Source organism: Marmota flaviventris, chromosome X, assembly GCF_047511675.1.
Source record: "Marmota flaviventris isolate mMarFla1 chromosome X, mMarFla1.hap1, whole genome shotgun sequence".
NCBI lineage: Eukaryota > Metazoa > Chordata > Mammalia > Rodentia > Sciuridae > Marmota > Marmota flaviventris.
In genome coordinates, this window is record NC_092518.1 from 26,326,786 (window position 1) to 26,354,386 (window position 27,601).

General features: G+C 32.9%; 1 protein-coding gene across 7 annotated transcripts in view; it reads right to left on the bottom strand.

Annotated features, from left to right (window-relative positions):
* The window catches only part of Dmd (dystrophin), a 2,062,171-nt gene that overhangs the window by 1,681,501 nt on the left and 353,069 nt on the right, over nt 1–27,601 (bottom strand). For all 7 annotated transcript variants that reach the window (XM_071606751.1, XM_071606753.1, XM_071606749.1 and 4 more), the window contains exons 5-7: nt 23,831–23,923; nt 17,109–17,281; nt 10,777–10,895 (exon numbers count right to left, since the gene is read on the bottom strand). In XM_071606751.1, the coding sequence (XP_071462852.1) occupies nt 10,777–10,895; nt 17,109–17,281; nt 23,831–23,923 (385 nt within the window). The remainder of the gene's footprint in view (nt 1–10,776; nt 10,896–17,108; nt 17,282–23,830; nt 23,924–27,601) is intronic.

Sequence of the window (27,601 nt, forward strand, 5' to 3'; positions counted from 1 at the left end):
ACATTTTTATATCTGAGAAAGTTATCATCAAACCATTGATAACAGGACTCAATAATATTAATTAGGATCAAGATTAGAGGATACATGGGTCAAATGGTGGTTTCATTTCCAATTTTCCAAGAAATCTCCATATTGCTTTCCATATTGGCTGCACCAATTTGCAGTCCCACCAGTAGTGTATGAGTGTACCTTTTTCCCCAATCCTTGCCAACACTTATTGTTATTTGTATGCATAATAGCTGCCATTCTGACTGGAGTGAGATGAAATCTTAGAGTGGTTTTGATTTGCATTTCTCTAATTGCTAGTGATGGTGAACATTTTTTCATGTATTTGTTGATTGACTGTATATCATCTCCTTGGTCTATACCCAAAGAATTTAAAAACAGCATACTGCAGGGACATAGCCACATCAATGTTTATAGCAGCACAATTCACAATAGCTAAACTGTGGAACCAACCTAGATGCCCTTCAGTAGACGAATACATAAAAATATGTGGCATATATACACAATGGAATATTACTCAGCAATAAAAGAGAATAAAATCATGGCATTTGCAGGTGAATGGATGGAGTTAGAGAAGATAATGCTAAGTGCGGTTAGCCAGTTCCCAAAAACCAAATGTTGAATGTTTTCTTTGATATAAGGAGGCTGATTCATTGTGGGATAGGGAGAGGGAGCATGGGAGGAATAGACAAACTCTAGATAGGGCACAGGGGTGGGAGGAGAAGGGTGGGGGCATGGGGTTATAAATGATGGTGGAATGTGATGATCATTATTATCCAAAGTAAATGTATAAAGACACAAATTGGTGTGATATACTTTGTATACAACCAGAGATATGAAAAATTGTGCTCTATAAGTGTAATTAGAACTGTAATGCATTCCACTGTCATATATAAATAAAAAGAGAAAGAAAAAAATGAGAGGAGACAAAAAGAAAAAAGAAAAACAGAACAGAGTCAAAAAGTCACCTATATGACCACCGCTGTATGCATCTCTTCTCACCTCCACAACACTTTGGTGAAATCATTGTTTGAGTGAGAGTGTCATTCTTTTACAAACAGGTGTGGAAGTAATAAACAGAAGAAGGCATAGAGAAGAAGGGGATTGGGAGAGAGAACTACAGCTGTGTAAATAGGAGATAAGGCAAGTCTCCCTTAATCCTAAAGAGAATGTTTTGGTGACCAATCTTACATGAAAAGCTAGTCTATTTCTCTAATTCTATTTCATCTGATGGATAAAATATTTCTCATTAATGATAGCACCATTAGCAATGCTATAATAATTGAAGATTTGATCAGTAGGCTTAGTCACTCCTTCAGGAAGAATATGCTAGAGGTCTGAACAAATCTTGAGAGAATAGATTCTAAGTGTCATGTTTTTAAAAGACATATGCCATGGAACAATTGTTCTATTGTAATTATTTTTACCTCATGTGTATGTTCTTCTCACTTGATAAGCTTTTAAAAATAGCTGGTGCCAAGGCTCCCAGTTCAGATCAATGAAAGAGAATATCAACTTCAATCCCAACATTTTCATAAAGCTCCCCCAGGTAGTTACACAGACAGTTCCATTAGAAATAACATGGACTTCGAGACGAGATAAACTTTGATTCCAGCTCAGCGATCTATTGGCTATGTGGTCTTAGTTTTAATAAAATTCTCTAAGGGTCATTTACACACTAAAGATAAACTGTTATGGAATTATTGTATACAAGAAATATGGTAAAATACGTGTTATTTATAACATGGCTTTCCTACTCAAATTTTAGGGTTTTTTTCTCCCAAAAGGAGCTTACATATTTGAATTTATATTGCTGATGATAAATTGGAAAAAATCTTTTCAGGGCAAACCTGCTCTTCAATTTAAGGTAAAATTTTATTCATCAATATTGAAATGATATCTCACAGGAGCAATATGACAGGACAACTGATATTTCCTAAAAAAATACTGAGTTTCAACCACTTTTCAATTTTAATAATTCACATTAATTCACAGTTTGTCATAAGACAATAAATCTAAGTGTGTAGTTCATTATTTTTCAATATAATCATGAGACAACTGTAAAATTTCTGGTCTCCTGCTACAAGAATTAAATTCTATTGTTATGATAATTAAATTACCCTGTTTTAGAATTAAATGATATCAACCAAAACCCCAGTTCATCATTATTTTGCTCAAATATTATTTTAAACCAGTACATTTTTATCTTGAATTTCACATTCCATCTGATAAATGGTCCATGCATTTTTATATAATTACTTAAGTAGAAAACATATGTGTCAATCTGATATTTTTTTCCCCAGTACTGTTTTATGGTGTTCTGATAGTCATTTGCAAGTTCTATGATATCTCATAATTATTTATCAGTTAATTCAATTTTGAAGATAATGAAATAAAACAGGCCAACTATCAACAAAATATACTTTACATTGAAACTTTATCTTTGACAATTAGAATTACATCAAATTTTAAATTTTATTTGTTCCATTTTATGCCAAGTTTTTCTAACATTATTTAAATATTAAAAAGGATTTTGTTTAAACACCTTTCTGTGATTATAATGCATATGTGAAGTATGAAACACTTTAAGATTTAAACTTACTAATATTTATTTATTTATATCTTCATAGCTCAATAGTGTCATGAATATCTTATCATGATATACCTTTGTACACCATCCACAAAATACCTTTATATGTAATATTGCCATGGAATGCAGTAAAAAAATTCCAAATATGGCAGTTGAAACTCTTTTCTCCACAGTTATCTAGCCAAATGTTTCTAAACAAATTGGGTATAGAACCTCATCTACAATATAAATCTAAAACCACATGATTATTTAAATTACCCAATCCAGTAAGAAACTCCATTGCTTTACTATAGCATATTTGGTATATTGAAATAAAAGCTGCTAGAATGGATAGAACATGTAAATTGGCTATTTTGCCCAAGTCAAATTATGATAAATTATACTAGAACATGAAAGGTTACTAGAAAATATTGGTATAAAGGATGGATTATTTATAAACACAGGTCTCCTTGTTTTCTTGGTATTGGGAATTGCACCCAGGGTCATGATAAAATTTTTTTTCCTGGTACAAGGATTAAACCAAGTGTGCTTTACCATTGAGCCACATCCCCAGCTCTTTTCTTTCTTTTTTTTTTTTTTTTTTTTTTTTAATTTGAGACAGGGTCCTGCTAATTTGCTTAGTGCCTTCCTAAATTGCTAAGGCTGGCTTTGATCCTCCTGTATGAGCCTCTGGAGTCACTGGGATTACAGTTGTGGGCCACCATATCTGGCTTCCTTATCTTCTAAATGGGTGAATTTGGGTCAGGTACATCCAATTGTTTCATCCATACAACTTCAATGAATAAGCAGGACAAAAATAGCTTCAACTTATTAATGATTGGTTCAAATTGTCCTGAATATGTTCAGGTTTTGTTTTGTTTTGTTTGTGGTACCTAAACTAAAAACAATGTAGAAGACAGGAAATCAAGGAGACACAAACCAGGCATGATGTCACATGCCAGTAATCCCAGTGGCTCTGGAGGCCTAGACAGGAGTATTTGTAGTTCAAAGCTGGCCTCAGCAACATCAAGGCCCTAAGCAACTCAGTGAGGCCGTGTCTCTAAATAAAACAAACAAACAAACAAACAAAAAAACAGAGACACCATATTGCCTGCCTGTCTGAGTGTGTGGGGGTCGGTCGGTCTCTCTCTCTCTCTCTCTCTCTCTCTCTCTCCCTCCCTCCCTCCCTCCCTCATTCATTTTCCCCATTTCTGGTTCTTCAGGCTGTTGGGAAATATGAGCTAACGTATCTATTTCTTTTAATTTCTGTTGTGACAAGCAATTTAAAAGTTCGCCATCAGGAAACAGGAGATTGCTACATGAATATCTTAATGTGAATATGATAATCAGTATCATATTAAAGTAATATAACTGCTCATTTTTTACATTAATGTCTGTGTTTTATTATTGGTAAATTTTACCAATGTAGAAATCTTCATTATTTATTTTGCTATATATTAGATTTATTTTCTATTGTAGCAATGATGAATCTGAACATGACTCCAGATACTCTGGTATAGTCTTTAACTCAAATAAATTAAGGTGTCAGTAAAAGCTAGTTATGCAGTATGTCTGACCATCGATAAGAGAAGTGTAAAAATATAACATTCATAGTTAAACCTAAAAATAGTCAAGAATAGTATAATAAGTACCTTTTATGGTTTATATATGAAGTGTCTCCTGAAAGCTCATGAGTCAATGCAAGAAAGTTCAGAGATGAAATAATTAGGTTATGAGAATCTAAACCTAATCAGTGAATTAATCTCCTTGTAGGGATTCACTGGGTGGTAACTGTAGGAAGGTAGGGTGTGGCTGGAGGAGGTAGGTCATTACTGGGGACATGCCTTTGGGGGTAATATTTTGTCTTAGGTGAGGGGAAAGGTTCCCTGGCACTCTTGCACTCTCTCTCTCTCCTCCCCCTTCCCCCCTCCTTACCTCTCCCGCCCTCTTGGTACCATGTTACCAGCTGCTTTCTTTACCACACACTTCCACCATGATGTTTTACTTTATCTCACGCCCCAAAGAATGTAGTAGGCACTCTATGGACTGAGACCTCTGAAACTATGAGCTTTAAAATAAACATTTCCTCCTCTAAATTTTTCTTCTCAGGTACTTTGATCATAAAGGCAAAAAATATAACAGTAACCTTGCTCCCATGATATGCAGGATAGGAATGTTAATCACAGTTCTCTGAATTTCTACATCAGCTATCAGTTTTCCTAAGCCTCATTATTTGTCTGTGCTTGTCTCTGCTCTTAGAAATACTAATAAAAGTATATAAATTACTCAACAAAGTATTTTCGAAATTATTCGGTAAAAGATTGTGCTGAGTATACATAAAGCAAGTGAGAGGACAACACTAATTCTAGTTGTGTACCCCTTTCCTTTGCTAATGCAGTTAATACCACCTCTAGTTTGTTCATTTCAACTGCAATTCACTGAAGTTCAAAAGTAAAGGAATATTTTCATCATTATCATATCTAACACTATTAAATTATATAATTTAATCTTAGTGATTAAATTTTAATGTTTCTTAAAAAAAAAGCAACTCTGGAAAAAGTGGTCCCCTGATGATATAATAGGAACATTATTGTGATATCATATTTATATAAGCAGATGATACTTTCTAATTTCCATGCAGACTAGACAAAGAAATGATTTTGCCAGAAACTTGGAATTTATGTTTAGACAATGACAACTTGCAATACCACTAATGACTTTGTCAGAAATAGTAATGTAAATCAATCTTAAAATGGTACAAAGTAATACATATTTTGTCATCAAAAAGGCCATGGCGGGGGTGCTGGTGTTGTGGCTCAGCGGTAGAGCTCTCACCTCACACGTGCAAAGCCCTGGGTTCGATTCTCAGCACCACATAAAAATAAATAAATAAAATAAAGTTATTGTTTCCAACTACAACTACAAAAATAAATATTTAAAAAAAGGCAATGGTGGGCTGGGGATGTAGCTCAGTTGATAGAGTTCTTGCCTCACATGCATAAGGCCTGAGTTCAATCCCCAGCACCACGCAAATAAAAAACGGTCATAGTCATTTTTATTCACATATGTACCATTGAAATTTTAAAAAAAAAAATATGAAAACAAATTTTGCATGGCACTGAGTTTTGTTCTAAAACGTCTGGAATTTTTATAATAATAAGTTCCAGCCAAAATCCTCCACGCAGGAAGAACAGCAATATAGTCCAACCTCATTGGAATATACTCTACAGTGGGTTCTATTAATAGTCAATGCAGCAGCACAACTCACAATTCACAATAGCTAAGTATTGGAACCAACCTAAGTGCCCTTCAACAGATGAATGGATAAAGAAAAAAGGGATACACACACACACACACACACACACAATGGAATATTACTCAGCCATAAAAAATGACTTCATGGTACTTGCTGGTTAATGGATGGATCTGGAGTCTATCATGTTATGTGAAATAAGAGAATCCACAAAAAACCAAGGCTGAATGTTCTGATATGTGGAAGCTAACCCACAATGGCTGGGCGTTAAGAAAAAGAATAGAAGTTCAGTGGAATAGGCAAAGGGGAATGAAGGGAAGGGAGGGGGGATGGAAACTGGAAAGATAGTGAAATGAATCAGACATAACTTTCCTATGTGCATATATGAATACACCACAGTGAATCTTACCAAAGTGTACATCCATAAAAATTTAATCCAAAAAATAACTATGGGTAAATGTCAGGACTATCAGTAGACAGAAGGGAGCAGGGATGGTGGAAGGGAAGGGGAAGGAGAGGTACTGGGGATTGAATTAGAATAAGATATATGACACGCATGTATAATTATGTCAAAATGGATTCTACTGTCATGTATAACTAAAAAGAATCAATTAAATAAAAAATCAACCAAAATGATATGAAATAAGTGTTCTTATTCATAAAAAATTCTAGTTGTTTTAATTAATTACAATTCTTCTGAATTGATATATTTTAACCCTCTTGATTATCTTATATAAGCTATTTAATGTTTCTTGTCATGATATCAGAATATGATGGTTGAAATAATGATGTAAGAAAATAAAAATTGTACTTACTTAAACAATTTATAGCAAACTCAAAATATACAGCCTTAAAGACACTCTTCTCTTTTACAGTAAATGTTATATCTTTTTCTTTGAATATTTTTAAAGACTAAATTTTTTCCTGCATGCAAAGTTAAGCCTGAGATCATTCACTACCCAAGTAAAACTTTCCAAAAGGCAGAGCTAATTCTAAAAACAACTCAGAGTGATGCAGGGATTAGCCAAGCAGAAAATAGAATCTGTGTCACCATCCTCATGAAGTCAAAATGAAGTGGATTAAAACCAAACTCTAATTGGTTTGTAAATGTCATTTTGAGGATACAAAAATTCCTCCCAAGTCCTTGTGTTCTTTTTTGTTATTGTTAGTCAAATTTAACTGTCACCATTTATTTTTCATTCTAAAGTTACCCTAGTAAATAAGTAAGGGCATTTCCATATTGGATTGCATATCCCAAATGGAAATGGCTTTTTATGGTAATATGCAAAAGTCATCTAGAACAGGCACAATGTTTTATCCTTGATTTTTTGATCCCTTTAAAGAGAACATCTTTACTTTGTTATTCACATGGAAAAGCTGACAAAGCACTCTCTTAATATAGAGAGTTGTTTGTGGATTGGTAAACAAACCAATTTGTTTGAAACTCAGGGAGGCAAACATATATATATAACCCACCATGCATTTATAATATATATCTTACAGCAAAATCACAATAGAAAGTGAACTGTTTGATTACAATAGGGTATATTTCAAAGGTGATAAACCTTTTATATCTGAGAACATAAAAATGCACAAACTATTAAATAATTTCACTGTAGATGTACTTATATTTGCATATGTTAACATTTAAACACACTAGACACAGCTCTTGAAATTCCTTATGCTAATGTATACTGCTACTTATTTTAAAAGACAATTTCATTTAAAATCAAACCTCAGGTCTCAAAACACTATTTAAGGCCAAACAAAGCATATCAATACAAATGCAAGATAAGAAAGCCTTCAATGTTTCAATGATAATTTAATTTATAAATCAACACAATAAAAAAAACTTATGTTTAAAATTCAAAAAACATTATTTGGTAGGTATTAGCTTCAGTCCTCTAATAATATAAAAAAATTTCCCAAACATAAAACAAAATGTTTCATTAACCTCCTAAGGGGCATAATAGATATGAAATGAAAATTACTTTGGAGAACATCTGACATCATCATGCATAAGCTAAAGAAACTATTTGTTTAAATAAAAATATGAATTTTTCAAAGATAATTATCATACAAAGCTTGAAATAATTCCATGAAACTCTACTGTTAGATACATTGAAGAGAGTCTTCTAAGTCTTTGATTCTAAGATAGGGTATTCTCTTTTGTGTGAACATCATCAATAAATAAAAATCTTTATGATTTAGTTACTTTTTAATTTCAATCACCACTGATATCATTAGTTGAGAAATACTGAGCAATAAGTTTTAATGCATATTTGGTATTGTCCTAACACATTAGAAAATGAAGTGATAATAGAGATATAATATATAACAGAATTTATGCTGAATCCTCATTTTGTTGACAGCCATAAATAAGCTTTGGTAAACATTTTGGGGGGCCTAATGCTTTTTGAATTGGAAGGGAATTGATAAATAGAAGGATATTCAGATCTAAGACTTCATTGGCAAATAACACTATAACCAGTGGTTGGATATCAAAATCCACCTGTATTTTGGTTATATATGGTTGACTATGAATTGCTCAAGTTTGAGATATTTGAGTAGTTTCCTACAGGCTATACAATATATATTTCAATGTACATTTTTTTAAATTTAGAAGTATATGTTTAGTTACGTATATCAGGTTCTTTTATATGATAAAACATAGTATTCACATAACTGTCAATTCTGATTAGAAATTAATCAATCTACTTTCTCATTGTGATGTACATTCCTGTATATGTATCTCTATTCCATTGATTAAAAGGATAGAGAGGTCAAAAGTCATTTTATAATTTGTTAAGAAAAAAATATATTTTATTTATATAATCAATGGATTCATTCATTTCAGTTATTCAGTCATGTATCTACTTTGTGGTGCATGAGATCAAACTCAGGGCCTTACATGTGCTAGGCAAGCTCCCTACCACTGAGGGACAACTTCAACCTAAAAAATAAAATCTATTTTTAACCTATACACACAAAATAGCTAGAACATAGATCTCAAAGAATGGAAACTGACCACAATAGGAAAATTTTAATGGAAAACATAACCATGAACAGGTTTATCCTTCAAATCCACATACTACAGTTCTTTTTTTCAGTTTTGAACCCTATATTTTCATTATGCCTGTCCTCTATACCCCGTTGAAATAAGAGAAAAAAATTAATCAGTAGTAGGCATCAACAGTGAGGTGACCCATCCATATGCTACCAAACAAGGCACACAATTACTGCAGTTTCTTTCACTGAGATAAAACCGGAGGTAGAAGTGTTGTTAATCATTCACAGAAGCAAGAAAAAGGAGTTATAGGAGTCTCTGATCAGTCATGCATTATTCAAAGGAGCAGAAACATTTCTGAACTTAACTTCACAAACTCACGATTGGTTATAATTTGATTTCCAAGTACATTTGCTTATTAAGAGCAATTATAGATGTTCCTAAACTTACAATGGGATTATGCTCAAATAAACCTAACAACACTCACAACACAAAAATGAAATGTCTTTACTATACCTAACCAACTAAACATTCTCACTTAGTATCACAATATGCTGGAGAGTGTGGGCTATTTCCTCTCATGATCATGTTGCTGACTGGAGCTTGGGCTCACGGATCCCCAGCATCACAAGAGAAGATCATACTCTATGTCACTAGCTCGGGAAAAGATCAAAACACAAATTTCAAGGTACAGTCTCTAGTAAACACATGTTGCTTTTACACCATTTTGAGTTGAAAACTTTTTAAGTTGATCATCTTAAGTTGGGGAAATCAGTATATTAGTCCATTAGGAATGAGTAGTCTTCTTGTGATAACTAGCTGATATAAAATAATTTCCCTCCTGATTTGTTTATTACTTTTTGAGCTTCTTTACAGTTAACTCCCGCCTTTCCTGATACACATCTGCTAGGTGAGCCGAGGCAATCAGGTTTCTGGGTCTGCAACATTGCAACTAGACTGTGGTTGATAAAATATTTGACAAAAGATGGTTCTTTTCTGAGTCATTTTTCAGCTTTTCCTGATGGAAAGTAGCACCACCACTTTTAATGATTTTTCTGGATTAGAATTGGTTCAATATCCCAAAAATAGTTTCATTATCAGATTCTATTATATCACAGCTTCTACCCAAATATCAGCCCCATTGACTCTGTGTCTCAAACTTCTAATTTTAGAGTGTGGAAAAGCCTCCGCAAAGTAGGGACAGATTGTAATTTCAAAGAAATTGGCAAACTAAAAACGTGTCTCACAGCTACAAGAGCAGAGATCAGGATGTCATTATCCCTCTAATCCATGTGTCTCAAAGATATTACTATATAGTACCAGAGATAAGGATTCAGGCCATTTAAGGATAATATAAGAAAAAATATAAATACAGTGCTGCCTATCAACTAAGAAGCATAAAATGAATAAATATCAAATGGAGGATCTCCCCAGAGTTAGGAATTATAAGAGAAGTGTTGCCAGGAATAGGTTTACAGACTTAAATAGTAAACCATGTTGCCTTTTATAGAGTATATGAATGAAATTGGCAAGAGTAGCTAATTAATTATAGCTCATTAGTCTATCAAGTCTCTTGGTAGAATAAGCAAAACATTAACTTTTTATAATTATTTGGAGTCAATGTACTCCAAATGCAGTATGCTCCATCCATGAAGCATATACATTTTAACAGCTTTTGTTTTATTTTTCCATGAAATTTTATACTTCATTTTTTTACATATTAGCATTTTGAGAACTAAAACAAAGTCAGGCAATTCACAATATAGTGCCAGTTGACAGAACATTTTAAATATACCTTCAATATGGGAAAATATAAGGTACATGGTTTTCTATTTTGTTCTTAGGATGTGAAAATGTCAAGTTTGATATTAAAAAGTTATTAAAATATAATACCAAAAAACTATAATGCCAAAAACAATGGTAGTCTACAAATGAACCAACCTTCAGGATCAAGTAGTTTCTCTATGCCTAACTGACGTTTGGCGATGTTGAATGCATGTTCCAGTCTTTGTGTGGCAGACTGCTGGCAAACCACACTGTTCCAATCAAACAGGTCTGGCCTGAAACACATACATACACAGAAAAATACAGATACAAATCAATCTAGACTGTTCCATAAGATTCACTTCAATTCTGAATTCTCATTCACAACCTGTGACCACAGTCTTTAAGAATCCATTACTATTCTTCTATTATCCCTCAATAACATTTTTCATTTAAACATGTCACAATTTTAATTCCAAATCCTGACAGTATAGGCCTTAAATACATATATATGTATATAATTTTTGTTTTTTAATTATCCCAAAATAAAATTGAGATAAGAAGTTCCTGAAGAAAATAATTTATTCTATTTTATCTAACAACAAAATTATATTAATCTCATCTAATTTTACAGATTTGAATACTCAACACTTATAAGTGACTCTCAATTTTATAACCCTATACCGTATGTCTTCCTGAATTCCACATCAGATTCAATTGTCTACTCAGTATCCCCACTTACAAACCTCATGGGTCCCAAACTGAGCTTTTGCTATTTGTCCCCATCACAATCCTTAAAGTCCATTTATTTCTCTAACAGTTCTCCCTCCCTCAATTAACACAAGTTCAAACATGAAGTTGCTAAGAGGAAAACCCTTATAGTCCTTTTTTTTTTTTTTTTGGTACTGCAGATTGAATCCATGGGTACCAAACTACTGAGCCCCACCCCTAGCCATTTTTACATTTTATTTAGAGACAGGGCCTTGCTAAATTGCTGAGGCTGGCTTTAAACTTGTCATCTTCCTACTTCAGCCTCCTGAGTCACTGGAATTACAGGCATGAGCCACCACATCTGGCCATGCCCAGTGTTTATAGTCATTTTTGATAAATCTGTCATTATCACACAACTCTTGTTTCAAAATATACCTAGAATCTGAGTATTTCTCACTATCACCACTACCATAATGCTAGTCCAAACTACCATTTTATTGCAAGATGTTTCTGACTGGTCCTCTTTCTCCCATCTTTGATCTTGATATTCTATTTTCATGATAATTTCCATAGTTATATGTTAAAATATGTTTTATCATATACTTCTTCTCAAATCCCTACCATAGGAGAAGTAAAATGTCAGACAAAGCCCAATTTGGTCTGGCTCTTCAGAAGATAACTCCCTGCCTTTATTTCTTGCCTAAATGCTTCCTATATTTGCCTGGAATTATGTTCTTCAGAAATCCTCATCAGTCATTCCTCTATGTCTTTTGGGTCTTTACTCAAAAATCACAACATTGGTGAGCCCTACTTTGCTACTCCCTATCTAAAAATTCATGCCCCAAATCAAACTTACACATACCCATTTACTTGTCTTTTTAACTGCTTTATATGGTTCTGATTAGCAGTTACTAATGCTTACCATATCATTTAATTAAGTTAATCATTTTATCTGTCTCCTCCATGAGAAGGTAAAATGTAGAATATTTTTGCCAATTCTTTTCACTACTAAAATCCCTCCTTGATATGTAGTAGTGGCTCAAAAATATTTGTCAACTATATGAGAGAATGGATGACCACACACTATATTTATGCCATTTTTTTGATAATGGAGAAAACACAAGGGAATATAAGAGGCAGATGTTAACTTATAAAGATTTTAAATCTAATGACAAAAATACATATACTATAATCAGTTAAAATCTACATGTGAATAAATACAGATAATAAGGTTTTCTAAAAATATGTGGAGGGCAATTAAGTTGTTCAAGGCTTAAAAGAGTCTTAAATGTTGTCTTAGGTTTGGGTTAAAAAAAGTATTTGAGAATCAAATAGAGTTTGAAGTTGTGTGAATATTAGAAAATCAAAGTTCTTAGAGAAGGAAAATACGGAATTAGGTAATCAAGAACTCATAGGCCAAGTATCAAGTGGGAAGAGGTATGATTAGGAAGGGGTGCTGGGAAGACTGGGCATGAAGCCTTGGCTATTAACAAATTACACTTTATCCCAACAACATAGAAAATTGTTACAGAGTGATTCTTCACCTTTTCTGATCCTACACACCTGTGAGATTCTGATGAGAGCTATGAAACTTTTATATGGACAAATAACCTATCTATATTGCAAATAAAATTACATATAATATTAGGCCATTTGAATCTGTTAATGGACTCCTAGTTAAGAACTCATGTGGGGCTGGGGTTGTGGCTAAGTGGTAAGTGCTTGCCTCACATGTGTGAGGTACTGGGTTCGATTCTCAGTGCTGCATATAAATAAATGAATAAAATAAAGATTCATCAACAACTAAAACAAAAATTAAAGAACTCATGTTATACAAAGGAAGAAGTTACAAGCTGCCTTATTAGTTATGTTTGGAGCACAATTCGAAACAAAGGTACAAATTTATTTCTCATTTCCTTATAAGTAGTTCCTACCTCATTAATACATCAGTATTTTGTACAGTTACAAGAAACCCAATGAAATCTAATCCCCATCCTCATTTACACCTAGTTACCCTAAACAGCTAACAATCTTTTGAAACCTAAAATATTTATATATTTGGGAAGTGCCTCTACTGATGGGAAAAATATGAGAAATAAAAAATTCTTAACTATTTGGAGGAGTTTCAACTTCATTATGCAACCTCTGCCTACTTTATTTCTTTGTCTCTAGATGGTTGGGAGTGGAATAGAATATGGTGGGAACATATGGAAAACTAGTTCTCTCATGTACAGTAAACAAGATTTAAATGAGCATGATGGGAATAAGTAGAAATGCTTCCCATTCTAACCCTTTCCCCTCCTTTCCTTTAACTTCACCTTGGCTACTAACAGACCTCCTGTGTATGGTGGTTTATTTTATGTAACTCATGAAATGTATTTAAGTTTCAGTGTTCTCATTTAAAGAAGGATTTTACTGAAATGGTCTTTGAGTTCAGTATCAACATTAAAAAACGAATCTATTTTCAATCATTAAAATTAATTAAAAATCAATATATTAAATAGCTATGCTTTTCACATGCATAACAATTGCAAAACTAACCAACTGTAGAAGAAACCCACCTAGCTTTGTATGCTAACATAGAGCATAATTCATAAATAAGAACATGTAACAAAGGACACCAAGTTTTTAAGGAAGCTAGCACTGTAACTGAAACAGTGTAGAACCAAAACCAGATCTGCCACATAATAGAAAAATTCTCTTAGGTAAATCATGTAACCTCTCTGTGCCTCAGTTTCCTAATCTGTGAAATGGGGTAATTGGAATGTTGATGTCTCAGTAATAGAAGGAATAGTTTACTTAGAGCAGTATCTATAAAACAACAATTATTTTAAAACCACAGATTCTTTTACTTTGTCCTAAGGTTAATTTTATTTATGTAACAGTAATATGTTTTCAATTTGTCAATTCAAGACAAAAATACCTATCTTTATAGAATAGATATACATGTTAAAAATATCATAGATGCAAGAATAATAATATAAACAAAATGAGAGATGGAGGAAAAAAGAGAAAGTAGTGTTATGATTTCCTCATCCTTAATATTACATAATCAGTAGTTCTTTTCTAAACTTGATGAAATTTTTTTTAAAAAAAGAACTATCATCATTTAATGTCAAAGTTAAAATCTATGGGAACAAAATGATTATAATATAAGTAATAAAATTAGCAAATAGATGGAATGAGAAGCAATATCTGTGGGCTCACTATTAAAGAAAAAATACAGGGGCTGGGGTTGTAGCTCAGTGGTGGAGCGCTTGCCTAGCATGTGTGAGGCACTGGGTTCAATTCTCAGCACCACATATAAAAAAATAAAAATAAAGTTCTATAAACAACTAAAAAATATTTAAAAAAGAGCAAATACACATACTGTCAGAAATCAATTTATCAAGAATAAACATATATAATATATATTGTTATTACAACTATTAGAATAAAAAATTAGAACTAGCTGGACAAAACTGCATCTCAGGACAGCAATGTAATGGGGTAGGTTTGGGGTCATGAAAACAAATCTGATTTATTTTTTCCTTTTGCCCCAGCTCTGATGTCTGTTTTTTGTTTTTGGTTTTGTTTTTGTTCTCTTCTGTTATAATAAAAAAAGAATTAGCACGATAACTGCAATTTTAAAGTCATTGCAACTTTATCTACATATTTTTTTACATATTTTCTAATCATTTATCATTGGGCTTTCCTGTAAAAACAGAATCTGGCTTCCTTTCAACTGCACTGTAGTGGACTTTGTGCTTTAAAACAAAACTTTTAATTTCCAAGGCCCTTTGTTAATCTTTATGTTCTATATTAAGCTCATGCCTTTGTTCTATATAGCTTAGTCACTCAATTATTGAAATCAGGACACCTTATGACTTTCCTTAGTGTATCAATGACAATCACCTTGGAACACAAAGTTCCACATTTTTTTTTTTTTACATAAACAATATGAACAACTGTCAAAAACAATGACACAGATGATTCATGAAAGAGCATTAACAATTGTAAGGAACCTCTTGAAAACTAACCACCTAATGTATAAAGTAATAGTTACTGATGATTCACTAGAACAGGGGAGCATAAATGAATAAGGATATTTTGAAGGAGAAAGAGTGGGTCAGGGACAGGGCCATCTGGATCTATTTACTGTGTTACCTAGAAATATATTCAGAAATCATAAAACAGAACATTAACAAATGTAGTCTGTGAACATGCTTGCAAGATTTAAGTCTTCCACTTGAAAAGAAAATGTTAAAGAGCCAACAAGGACTGCATAACCTGATCCTCAATATTTTTGTTCATCTGCAAATGTGTACATGAAGAGCAAGATCAATATTTTTTCAGGCCCTTCTTGTGAAACATGTGGTTGCATAAATGAGCACAGGCTTATGATGCAGAATGAACATCTCTATCCCTTCTCACCTGACTATATTGAAGCTGTGGAAAATCTTTCTTTTGCTGTACTTAGGAAAAACAATGTGTTAACAATGCTTAACATGCTGATTGGGTGCCAGGCAGCCTTCTTTCTAAAATCAGGTTGCTGAGTCATTCACCTGGAAACCCAGTCTGGATGGGGTTAATTAAACCCAGCTGGAGCATGACACTTAACAAAAATGCTTATTTAGAGTGTGTTTGCCCTTGGGTTGAGTTTTACCATGAAGACAATTTATATTCTGAGCTTCTCTAGAAGCAAGATTGGCATAGGAAAATAGTAGACAGAAAAAAAAAATCAAAGTGACAAAAAACAACTTTATTGAAAATTAGGGAAGATGCAATCCAACGGCATTTCAAATACAGGTAATTTGGCAATGTAATTGACTCTGGCTGGAGTAGAAGGGATAGGTAATAATACAATCAAAGTAGAATTCCCTTAGAGTAAATATAATATATAGATATATGGTATAGTATATGACATAACACTATATATAGTGTATATAAATGTATTATATATTGCATATTACATGTTATATATAAATGTTAGTTTTTACATTGTTTTGCTTTTTCTTGAGCTCTTATTAAGTCATTTATTGAACTTCATTATACAAGATAGTCAGATAGTTTTAGTGAACTTAGGAAATACAATATTGTATGGAACATAAATAATGATGTTTGTTTCTCTGTATTATACTGAGTTCTTTCTATGAGGATCCACAGAACTCAGCCATACTTTATAGCAATTTCTTTGTAGCTCCAGAGAAATTGTTTCTTTTGATATTCTAAGCATTTAGTCATAGAATTAACTGTGTTCTGCTCTTTGCCTTGGTTGCTAAGATGCTCAGAGCCTCTTTTAACCCTGAACTAGAATAAAATATACAGGGCATCGTGGTATTTGCTATAAAACCTATATCTCATGAGACAAATGTTTCTCTCTGTACATTATTTATCTGATGATACTGATAAATTTTACTACAACCACTAACATGAACTTTGGAACCATTTTTAGTTATATAGTTTAGGCTCATACTAATATATTATTTGTACAAGAGAACAATATCATTCTCAATAAAGTTAGAATACAACCTGTTTGTTCTCAGAGTCCAAATTTTAAATGTTTATCTTCTCCCCACACCATAACCAATTTCATGCTCCAGGAATTTGATATTTCAACAACAAAATGATATATTATATGAAAAGTAGGAAAAATATATTCCATCAGTACATTCTAATGAATGGTTAGATCAGTATTATCAACATATGTTACATGTGACATGGTAGGAAATGATCTGGAACCAACCTGAAGTAAAATATATCATCATCATCCAAATGAGTACTTACAAAATTATGAAACAACTCAGTAGTATCCTTACCTATGACTATGGATGAGAGCATTCAAAGCAAGGCCATCAGACCAGCTAGTGGTGAAGTTGATGACATTAACCTGTGGATAATTACGAGTTGATTGTCGGACCCAGCTCAGGAGAATCTTTTCACTGTTTGTTTGTTGCAATCCAGCCATGATATTTTTCATTACATTTTTGACCTACATGTGTAAAGAGATATTTATAAGAAAATGCATTCCTTGAATAAAAACTCTGCAAACTTTAATAAGAAAGCCCTCTGTCTTGTGAAAAATCATGGGAATTTTAGGGCTAAATATTAATGAAAAGTAATAGATTTTACCAAGACTGAATCTACTAAAATTGGTTAGAAATCTGTTCTGAGTGGGTGGTGCTTATACCTTATCATTTGTTCAATATGCTTATTGTTACTTATGGGTTCTCCCTTATTTAACTATGAATCTACTGTTTGTAGAATTGCTGATCTTCTAGCTTTCAAGGGCAGAAAAGAGACTTATCGTTAAATTAGACTTAAAATATTAGATGCATTTTTAGCCAATAACTTAAGATCAATCAGTGATTTTTTTTTCTTTTTGATAGGAAGGATAGGACAGTGGGTAATAAAACACTTTTTATAAGACCTAGGTTCAGGGACTGGGGTTGTGGCTCAGTGGTAGAGTGATTGCCTAGCATGTGTGAGGCACTGGGTTTGATCCTTAGCACTACAATAAGAAAAATAAATAAATTGTGTCCATCTACAACTATATATACTATATAGTATACATATATAGTATACATATACTATATATAGTATATGTATATATATGTATATATATATATATACACACACACACGTATATATGAAAAAAATAGCACATAGGTTCAAATTGTGCCTTTGCTATTAATTGTGAAAGATAAACTTAACATTTTTTAGCTTCAGTTTTCTCATCTAAATAAGAGTGTTGTAATATAGTAATTGTTTTAAAGAAAATCCTAGGTTCATACAATAAGTTATAATGATTCAAGTTATAATTATTGACTGAAATAAAAAATGACTACAGAAATGCTTGCATATTTAAAAATTTCAAAAATCAAATCACCAAAATTTAATGAAATAAATTAAAGTGATATTTATGCCTAAGACTATAGCTATGTGGCCTTGATTTTATTTTGATTAATTAGTTTCTGTACATTTCATTCTCTCCTAGGCTTTGTGTATCTGTAAATGATATTCAGCAGGATATTATATTTCAAAATTTCATTCTAAGTAATTCAATGCAGAAACCCATCCTAAGCATTTTTTCCAAGTTTCATGAATTCAGTGACACCTCATTATAGGATGTACTGTCAATGTACTCTATGAAAGCAATATTTACTAGGCTACTTTTTAAATATAATTTAGGTCCCTTGTGAGAGATTTAAAGGAAGTATATGAGTAAACATGATTATTCTTTACCACCAAGAGCTTTCCTTTTTGGAAGTTTAAGGTATATATATACTACCAAAATTTAATCAGATGATGAATATTTATTATTCATTCTAAATATGACATTTCATTTTGTTTTTTCATCCATGTAGAAGTTAACAAATGCCTTTAGGGTAAATACATATTTTAACATCTTCAATTTTATACATCTTTTTATTAAACATTCAATGCAAAATTTTTGATATACTATATTCTATACTTATTTTTTATAACTGTATTTTGTTTATTTTTATGTGGTGCTGATGATCGAACCCAGTACCTTACACATTCTAGGCAAGCACTCTACCACTGATTTACAACCCCAGTCCCCCTATACTTATTTTTAAATACTTTAAAAAATATTTAGAATTATATTTCATTAATGTGGTAATAATATGATGATATGAAATGTTTGAATATATTTGTCACGATCTCTTGATAGCTGTACCTATTGTTTAGGGACAGGTTATCTACTTTTCTTGATTCTTCCCTGGCCTGCTTATTTAGTCAGTTACCCAGTGAATAAATAGGTCAAATTATATAAGATATATAATTTTCATATTGTATTCTAAAATTACAAAGTTCATAACCTACATGTACAGCAATTGTAGGACAGGAACTTGGTGTCCTGTATTGAACCAGGGTTGGAATCAACAAGTACTAGCATAGTGGTAGTGATGGATTTTCACTGATCAGGCCACCCTTCAATGATAAATAAAATTCATTTGTGAAATGCTTGGCCAAACTGCCCTCTATGTACATAATATTAAAGGAAAACAAATCCAAAACTCTTTTAGCATCATTGTCACTAATTCAGCTTATTAGTCTCAGTATCATTGGCAGGACTTCTCCTTGGGTGCAAATGTTTCTGAGAAAAACTAAAGGATAATGTGTAATAATCATTTGGTTTTTTTTTCCTACCTAAAGAAGTATTGCCAGAAAAATCACTGAGCTGCACATAAGGTGAGGCTATAAGCAGAAATTTTTCCTACACTAAGGAGTTACTGTCCCTGAAAAAAGAATCAATTTAAACTAATACATGCGTGTATGTGTGTGCTACAAACATAATATAATTTAAAAAATGTTTTTTAGTTATAGATGGACACAAAAAATTTATTTATTTTTATGTAGTGCTAAGAATCGAACCTATTGTCTCACATGTGCTTGGCAAGCGCTGTCCCACTTAGCTACAACCCCAGCCCTGAAATAATTTTTTAATGGAAAAAAATTGAAAGGTGGTTGATCAGTGATTTTTAAAAAGAAGTAGGAAAGATGGTGTGACGGACATGGAGATGCATTGCCAAGGCTATCCTGAAGGGAATGTCTTATAGTTCAAGCTGTCATAGCATCAGAGACTGAGTTGCAGTCCTGTCACACAAGGTCACAAACTTCCCAGGGCAATGCAAGTCTAATGACTGATGAAAGAGTGTGGTATAAACACTCAGCCATTTTCATCCAACCTGGGACTACTTTGAAATGTCATTTAGCTTCAACTTCACCATGGGGAGTGGTTGAATAAGATTGTTCTTGGGTCTGCATCATAGCTGTTGCTCTTCCATTTTCTACTCCCACCACCTCTGCCCTTCTCCACGTATTGGTCCCAAGAGAATATTTAATAAATATGCTGCCTGCTAAATTTGACTTCAAAATCTACTTTCTGAAAATCATCATGTGATCAGCATTCACTGCAGTGGAAGAACAGGATGCAAAGAGGTAGGAGTAGTCTTCTGTAAGAAACAAATAGTTTGTATGAAGCTCTGCAAAAGGGCAGAATGAAAAGTGTTTTGCACAGAAGTTCATAGGTAGGAAGGAGTTGAAAGGACTTTCATCAGTGCAAAAAAATCATGATTCTTTCATGATTGTATGTTCTATAAATAATACAAATATATCAGTGTGAATTTGCTTTGGAAATAAATACTTTCCTTGGCTTAGTCAGCAAAGATGGGAACTCAACTTCTAATAGAATACCACTGTTACCAAGATACAATTTGATTTCCAGCTGCTTGCCTGAGTTTAGTTTACTACTCTAAAAAGGATGGTTTGCACTTTAAAAAAAAAGAAAGAAAAATGAAGAAAAAGATACCAAACACACATTGTCTACATGTCAATTTTGTTTAAAGCCACTTACTCCTGAAAATATGCATTATTTTTCAGGCTAACAATTTTATTTGAAGTGGAAACTAGAAAAACAGTGACAAGGAAATAGAGTTAACATTGCTGACTTCAAAGAGAAGTCCCCCATAGCACTATTAATAACATAGCATGTGGCATTGGAAGAAAGGATTCACTTCATTTTGTGTCTTAATAACACTAGTAATCTGATAGATCTGGAAAGTACATTAAGTTGGCCAGAGTGTCCTTTAATCTTTGCTGAGATTCAAGGGCTTCTTCTACTATTTATTAGGAAGGCACACATATGATCTTACTAAAAACATATTTTGGAATTCAATGAGTTATGATGAAAAATTTTGACAATTTTTAAGAGCGTTTAGTATTTTTAAGAGACTGAGGCAAAATAATGGAAGAGAAAGATGAGATAAGTAGGCCTTGTCTGAGAAGAGTCTATATCCTTGCAATCAGAATAATGTGGTCATTCAGAACACAGGTGGAAAATAATAGGGTATAGAGCAGTCTCAGACAAAAAAGCCTAAAAAAATACTTCTGGTAGTCCTGGGTGTAAAAGCTCTTCCTCTGCATGCTAATATAATCCTCCTAAACAAAGCCAAACAAAACGGAACACTCACAAACAAATTAATAAAACACCATAAATGACTGTTATGAAATTCTATCTTGAAGTGAGTTGAGATAGAATAGGAAAGGATTATGAGGAGATACAGAAGGATGAGATTGTATGAGAGAGTTTGGAGGATAAATACAATTGAAAGAGTCTTTGGGAACTATGCATGCCTGAGTTCTCCTCTTTGCTTTGTCATAACCAATATCTATGATACTCAGGGTGGTCTGCAAACTGGGGTCTCTCCATGAACAATTTGTTACTAAGCCCTAAGATAAATACAACTGAGAATATGTCAGAAACTTCCATTTCATAGAGTAGTATTCACATTGATTGTATTTAATAATAAATAAAAAGGAAATTTGATTTTTTGTGTCTTATATCATTTATGGAATATTTCAGCTTTGTTGTATTTACATATTATAGATTAAAGGAATACTCTTCCTCTGCCAAGCTATTATGAGAAGTACTAAGGAACAGAAAAAAAAAAATTGGTGGGAGGTGGGTTATATTTTCTGGCTGGTTTTATTTACACCACCATGGAAAAGGCTGGAAATCAGCCAACTTGGGCTCATGTGAGGCTCTCATGAGCTATTCTCTGTTGTCAGCATTTATAGATTCTCTCTCTCTCTCTCTCTCTCTCTCTCTCTCTCTCCTCACATTGCTGTGAAATGCAGTTAAGTCTGTTTGGAATATTAAAAGACAAAAGAAGATCAGTGTAGCTGCAGAGTTAAGTAGGTAAACCTCTGGCCTACATACTATCTGATACAGACATAAGACCAAAGATAATGTAAGACCAATCTATATTTCAAGTAAAAAAATTAACTCTACTAAATGAAGTGGTAATAAAATAAGTGCCTCAATGAGGGACCTCAAATATGCACATTGAAAGAAACTAGACACACACACATACACGCATACACACACACACACAAACACACACAACAGGTGTTACATGATTCTGCTAATATGAAATGTCAAAAAGAGCAAGTATATAGACAGAAATAGATGCATGGTTCTCTTGAGCTGCAGTAGGAGTGCAGAATGACTATAAATGGACAAGAAATTTCTTTTTAGGGCAATTGAAAAGTGCTAAAATTAGGTTGCTGTGATGGTTGTACAACTGTAAATTAAAAAAACTAAAATTTTTGCTTAATTAAGGGAAAAAACTATTTCTTCCTCAAGATAGTTGGAGAAGCCACTGAGAAACATAGTGAAGCCATATTCATACATGATGAATTTTATACTGAGGTCAGGAAAGTTTATAGAACAAAATGTCTTTTCAATAGAGCAGTTTAAAAAACATAATCTCTACAAGTAATAAAGGCAGACATATCTGAAGTATCCTCTTAATTCTTAAAATATGAGTGGAAATGTTAAGCAATCAATGTCACTTGTATCATACATCTCAAATAAAATTGGTGCACTTTATTGGGTATTTTACAGATATGTTCTCATTTAATATCGATAGGAATATATACATACACATTCAACCTTCTTTATCTCTTTTGACAGTGAGGGGGGCTATGGTACCCAAAATGCATGACATTATATCCAATGCCACTAAGATGTAAGTAGGAAAGTTTAAATTTAAGCTTATAATGATCTGATTAAAATGTAAATATTCCTTTTACTTAACTGAAAGATCTTTCATCTATTTTATAAAGGTTGAATAAATATAATATTCAGAATACTCTATCCTCAAGTGATTGATTAAAAATGCAATTTCCAAACCAAATTGTGAAGAAGTATATATAACAGGTATACTCATACAAATATTCATATCCCACTAATCTTTTTTTTTTTGGATACTGGTATTGAATTTAGCTATAATATACTACTTAGCCACATCCATAGCTTTTTTTCATTCTATTTTTTTTTATTTGTAGATAGATACAATACCTTTATTTTTTTTAATGTGATGCTGAGAATGGAACCCAGTGCTTCACACGTGCTAGGTGAGTACAATGCCACTGAGCCACAACCCCAGCCCTCATTCTTTCTATTTTGAGATAGGGTCTCACTAAGTGGCCTAGGCTGGCCTCAAACCTACAATCTTTCTGCCTCAGCATCCTGAGTAGCTGGGATTACAGGTGTGCAGCACCATGCAGAGCCAATCCAACTAAACTTTTACACTAACAATATGCAATATTGAATAAAGCTTATTACTTTGATAGTGATTTAAAAAGGATACCTTTCTTTTTACAAAATTCTATACATTTAATTATAGTCATACTATATAAGACATATATTTGTGGAAAAAAAAACATTTACTATTTTGGGACTTTGCCTTTGTTGCTTCATCTTTACTCAGTGAAATAAAAATTGGAAAATATTCCTACAAATGTACCAGATCCTACTTTATGATCTCCAGATTCTTAATATCTAACATGTTATGAGTTGTGTCAGTTTAAAAGGCAGCACTATAGAGATGGCTTGTTATTGTTAGAGGAATGTGTGTTTATTTTGCAGGTCAAAAGGTAAAAAAATGAAAGAAAGGGTTAGCAATGTATAACATATTACCCAAAAAGAAAACAATCATTAGGATTTTACCTGCCAGTGGAGGATTATATTCCAAATCAAACCAAGAGTCAGTTTATGATTTCCATCTACTATGTCAGTGCTTCCAATATTCACTAAATCGACCTATTAAGAAAAGGAAAAATAACATTTGAAGGAAGGAAACAAAATACTTATTTGTAAAGGAAACAAAATGTGAAGCTAATTGAATTTAGCTATTATTAAGAACCTAGGCAGCATTACAGCTTTTAAAAAATAATCTAAAAATGAAAAAAATATGCATTTGTAAATTCACTTTCCTTAACAAACAAGCATCCCCAAACACATATGCAGAGATAGGAAGTTAAAATACTTTTAACATGTGAATAGATTACTGAAGATTAAAAAGACCAATCAGAATATCACCAAATAAAGTCTCAAATAGTGACAACTCATATAAGATGTTTAAGATATTCTTTCTGGTGTAGAATTGAAACTAAAGAAGAAAGGGAGGGAGGGAGGGAGGGAAGAAGGAAGGAAGGAAGGAAGGTTGGAAGGAAGGAAAGTAGCCAGGGAGGAAGGGAGGGAGAGAAGAAAGGAGGGAGATAGGGAGAGAAGAAGGGAGGGAGAGAGGGAGAGATGGAGGGACGAAGGGAGGGAGGGATCAAAGAAAGAGAGAAGGTAAGTTTATTCATAGGTCCTTCTATCTTGCTCAGACTATGCTTTTAATGTTTTTTAGAAAAGTATTAGAGCTTTAACAAACAATAGCACTAATGACTAATTTTCTTTTCCTAACTCAGGACTGAATTTGTGAATCAAAATTTAGTAGGGTTTCATTTTTCAAGGCAAATATCTGTGCTATGGTTTGGATGTGTTATGTCCACACAAAGTTCATGTGCTGGAAGATTGGTCCCCAATGTAATAGTATTGAGAGTTGATTGAAACTTAAGAGGTGGGATCTAGTGAGAGAAGCTTAAGTTCAGAAGGGACATCACCTTCAGAAAGATTAACACCCATTTCCAAGAAGAGGATTATGTATGAGTGAAATGAATTAGTTACCACAAGAGAGGATTGTTTTAAAGTAGTTTTGGCTTTCTCAGCTTTGATCTCTTGCTTCCATTTTGCAATGGGCCCACAAAACAAAGACTATCACCTCTCCTTCTTATGCTGCTAACATTTTTGATGTGGTCAAGTCTAATATAAGAGTCAGACAAATAAGCACATGAAAAGATGTTTGACATTATTAGACATTAGGGAAAAGCATATTATAATCAGTGAGATATCGCTATACATTTATAAAGACTAAAATAAAAGTGACTACTTCAATTTCTGATCAAAATATGGAGAACTGGATTGCTCAAAATTTGCTAGTAGAAATGTAAATAGTACAGTCACTCTGTAAAAGAATTAGGCAGTTTATTACAAAACTGAACATGTATTTAGCATATAATACAGGAATTGTGCACTTCAATATTTATCCTAAAGGGATGAAAACTTAAGTTTAAGCAAAAACATACACATGATTCTAGCTTTATTTGTAATAGTCAAAAACTGGAAATAACCTAGATGCTCTTCAAGGATGAATAGCTAAACAAACTGTGATAGAGCCATACCACTACATAATACTCGGAAATAAAAAGGAACAAACTATTAATACATGCAGAAACTTGGGTGAGTATCATGGAAATTATCCTACGTGGGGAAAAAAGCCAATCTTCAAAATATTGCATTCTGTATCATCATGTTATATAGCAGTTCTTGAAAATATAAAATCATAAAAATGGAGACAAGAGTAGCAATTTTCAGAGGGTGGGAATGGGGATAGGAAATGTGGGTTAGGTAAAGGTAGTAAGAAAACAGCAATAAAAGGGATCCTTGTAGAGACAGAAGAGTCTTTTATCTTGACTCTGAACATGGATACACAAATTGACACATGTGATGATACTGTTTAGAAGAGAGCACACTCACACATATACATATGCATACGTATAAGTCCAAGTAAAATAGCAGGAATATGAATAATATTGGTGGGTTTGATTAATGTTGATATCCTGGTCATATTATAGTTAATTATGTAAGATTCCAGAATATACTGATAATTCACCAACAAGAAAGTGCCATCATTGGGCTGGGGTTGTAGCTCAGTGGCAGAGTGCTTGCCTAGCATGTGTGACACAGTGGGTTCAATCCTTAGCACCACATAAAAATAAACAAAATAAAGGCATTATGTCCATCTACAACTGCAAAAAAATTTAAAGTGCTATCATTTACATTTCATATGGAGATTCTCATATGGCAGTATATGAAGACTTTCTCTGTAATGGAAACCCACTATTTTCCATTAATGCATCGATTCATTCATTTAACAAATACATTTTGCCTACATTCTAAGCACTAACATACTTAGAGCACAAAAAGGAAAAACCTTTCTGCTTTCATAGAAATTAATTTTACTGCATTGTTGATGACTTAATTATTTAAGCAAAAAACAATGTGATTTTTTTTTTAGGAAATACATAAGGGGAATTACTGCTGACAGTAATGTTTTGACTTGCCACATAGTTAATCCTGTGGAGATCTGGAGCAAGGAATAGGCAGTCCCTATCCACTGTTATAAAATTTTTCACTGTGAGCAGGGAGAGGGATTCTCCATTTGCTTATCTTCATAAAATCCTTTGTGATGTCCAATTTCTATTATGTTCAGGTATTGTGCTCAGTTCTAATAAAGATGATTAAGGAAAATCCCAAACATCAAGAAATTCACAAGGTAATAAGAGATCATATAATGAAAACTAATTACAATCTTATAGGTTCTAGCAATTTCACATTTAGGTATATACCCAGAATCAAAAAGAAGAAAGAATTGGATGCAGATACTTCAACAGATATTTATACATCAATGTTCATGGCATACAATTATCCATGGTAGTCAAAAGGTAGAAATAGCACACACACGCAAAGGAATATTTTCAGTCTTAAAAAGAAATGAAATTCTAGCTGGGAATGTCAGTACACTCTTGTAATACCAGCTACTTGAAAGGCTGAGGCAGAAAGATTAAAAATTCAAGGCCAGCCTGGGCAATTGAATGAGATATCTTGATATAAAAAAAATTAAAAGGGCTAGGGATGTAGCTCAGTGGAAGAGCACTTCTGGGTACAATCCTCAATAAGAGAGAGAGGAAGAAAGGACTTTTTTATTTTTTATTTTTTTTAGTTGTAGATGGACACTATATCTTTATTTATTCATTTATATTTATGTGGTGCTGAGGATCAAACCTAGTGCCTCACATGTGTGAAGCAAGTGCTCTACCACTGAGCTACAACCCCTAGCCCCAGGAAGGAATAACTTTGATACAAACTACATCCATGAACCTTGGAAAAATGCTAAATCAACGGATTAGACAAAGGGGGATGAAGGGAAGGGATGGGGGATGGGAATAGGAAAGACAGTGGAATGAATCTGACAGAACTTTCCTATGTTCATAGATGAATACACCACTAGTGAAACTCCACATCATGTACAACCACAAGAATGGAATCCTAATTAGAAAAAGATATACTTTGCATATTTATTATAATATGTCAAAATACACTCTACTGTCGTGTATATCTAAAAATAACAAAAATAAATGTATCAAAAAAGAAATGAATAAGGCAAAAAATAAAATATATGCATACTTCTACTCATATGAGGAACCTGGACTAGTCAAATTCATAGAGATAGAAAGAATGGAAGTTGAGACCAGGGAGAGGGGAATGGGAAGTTTTTGTTTAATGCAGGTAAATTAGGTTTGGGATGACAAACATAAAAACACCTCTGGAAAT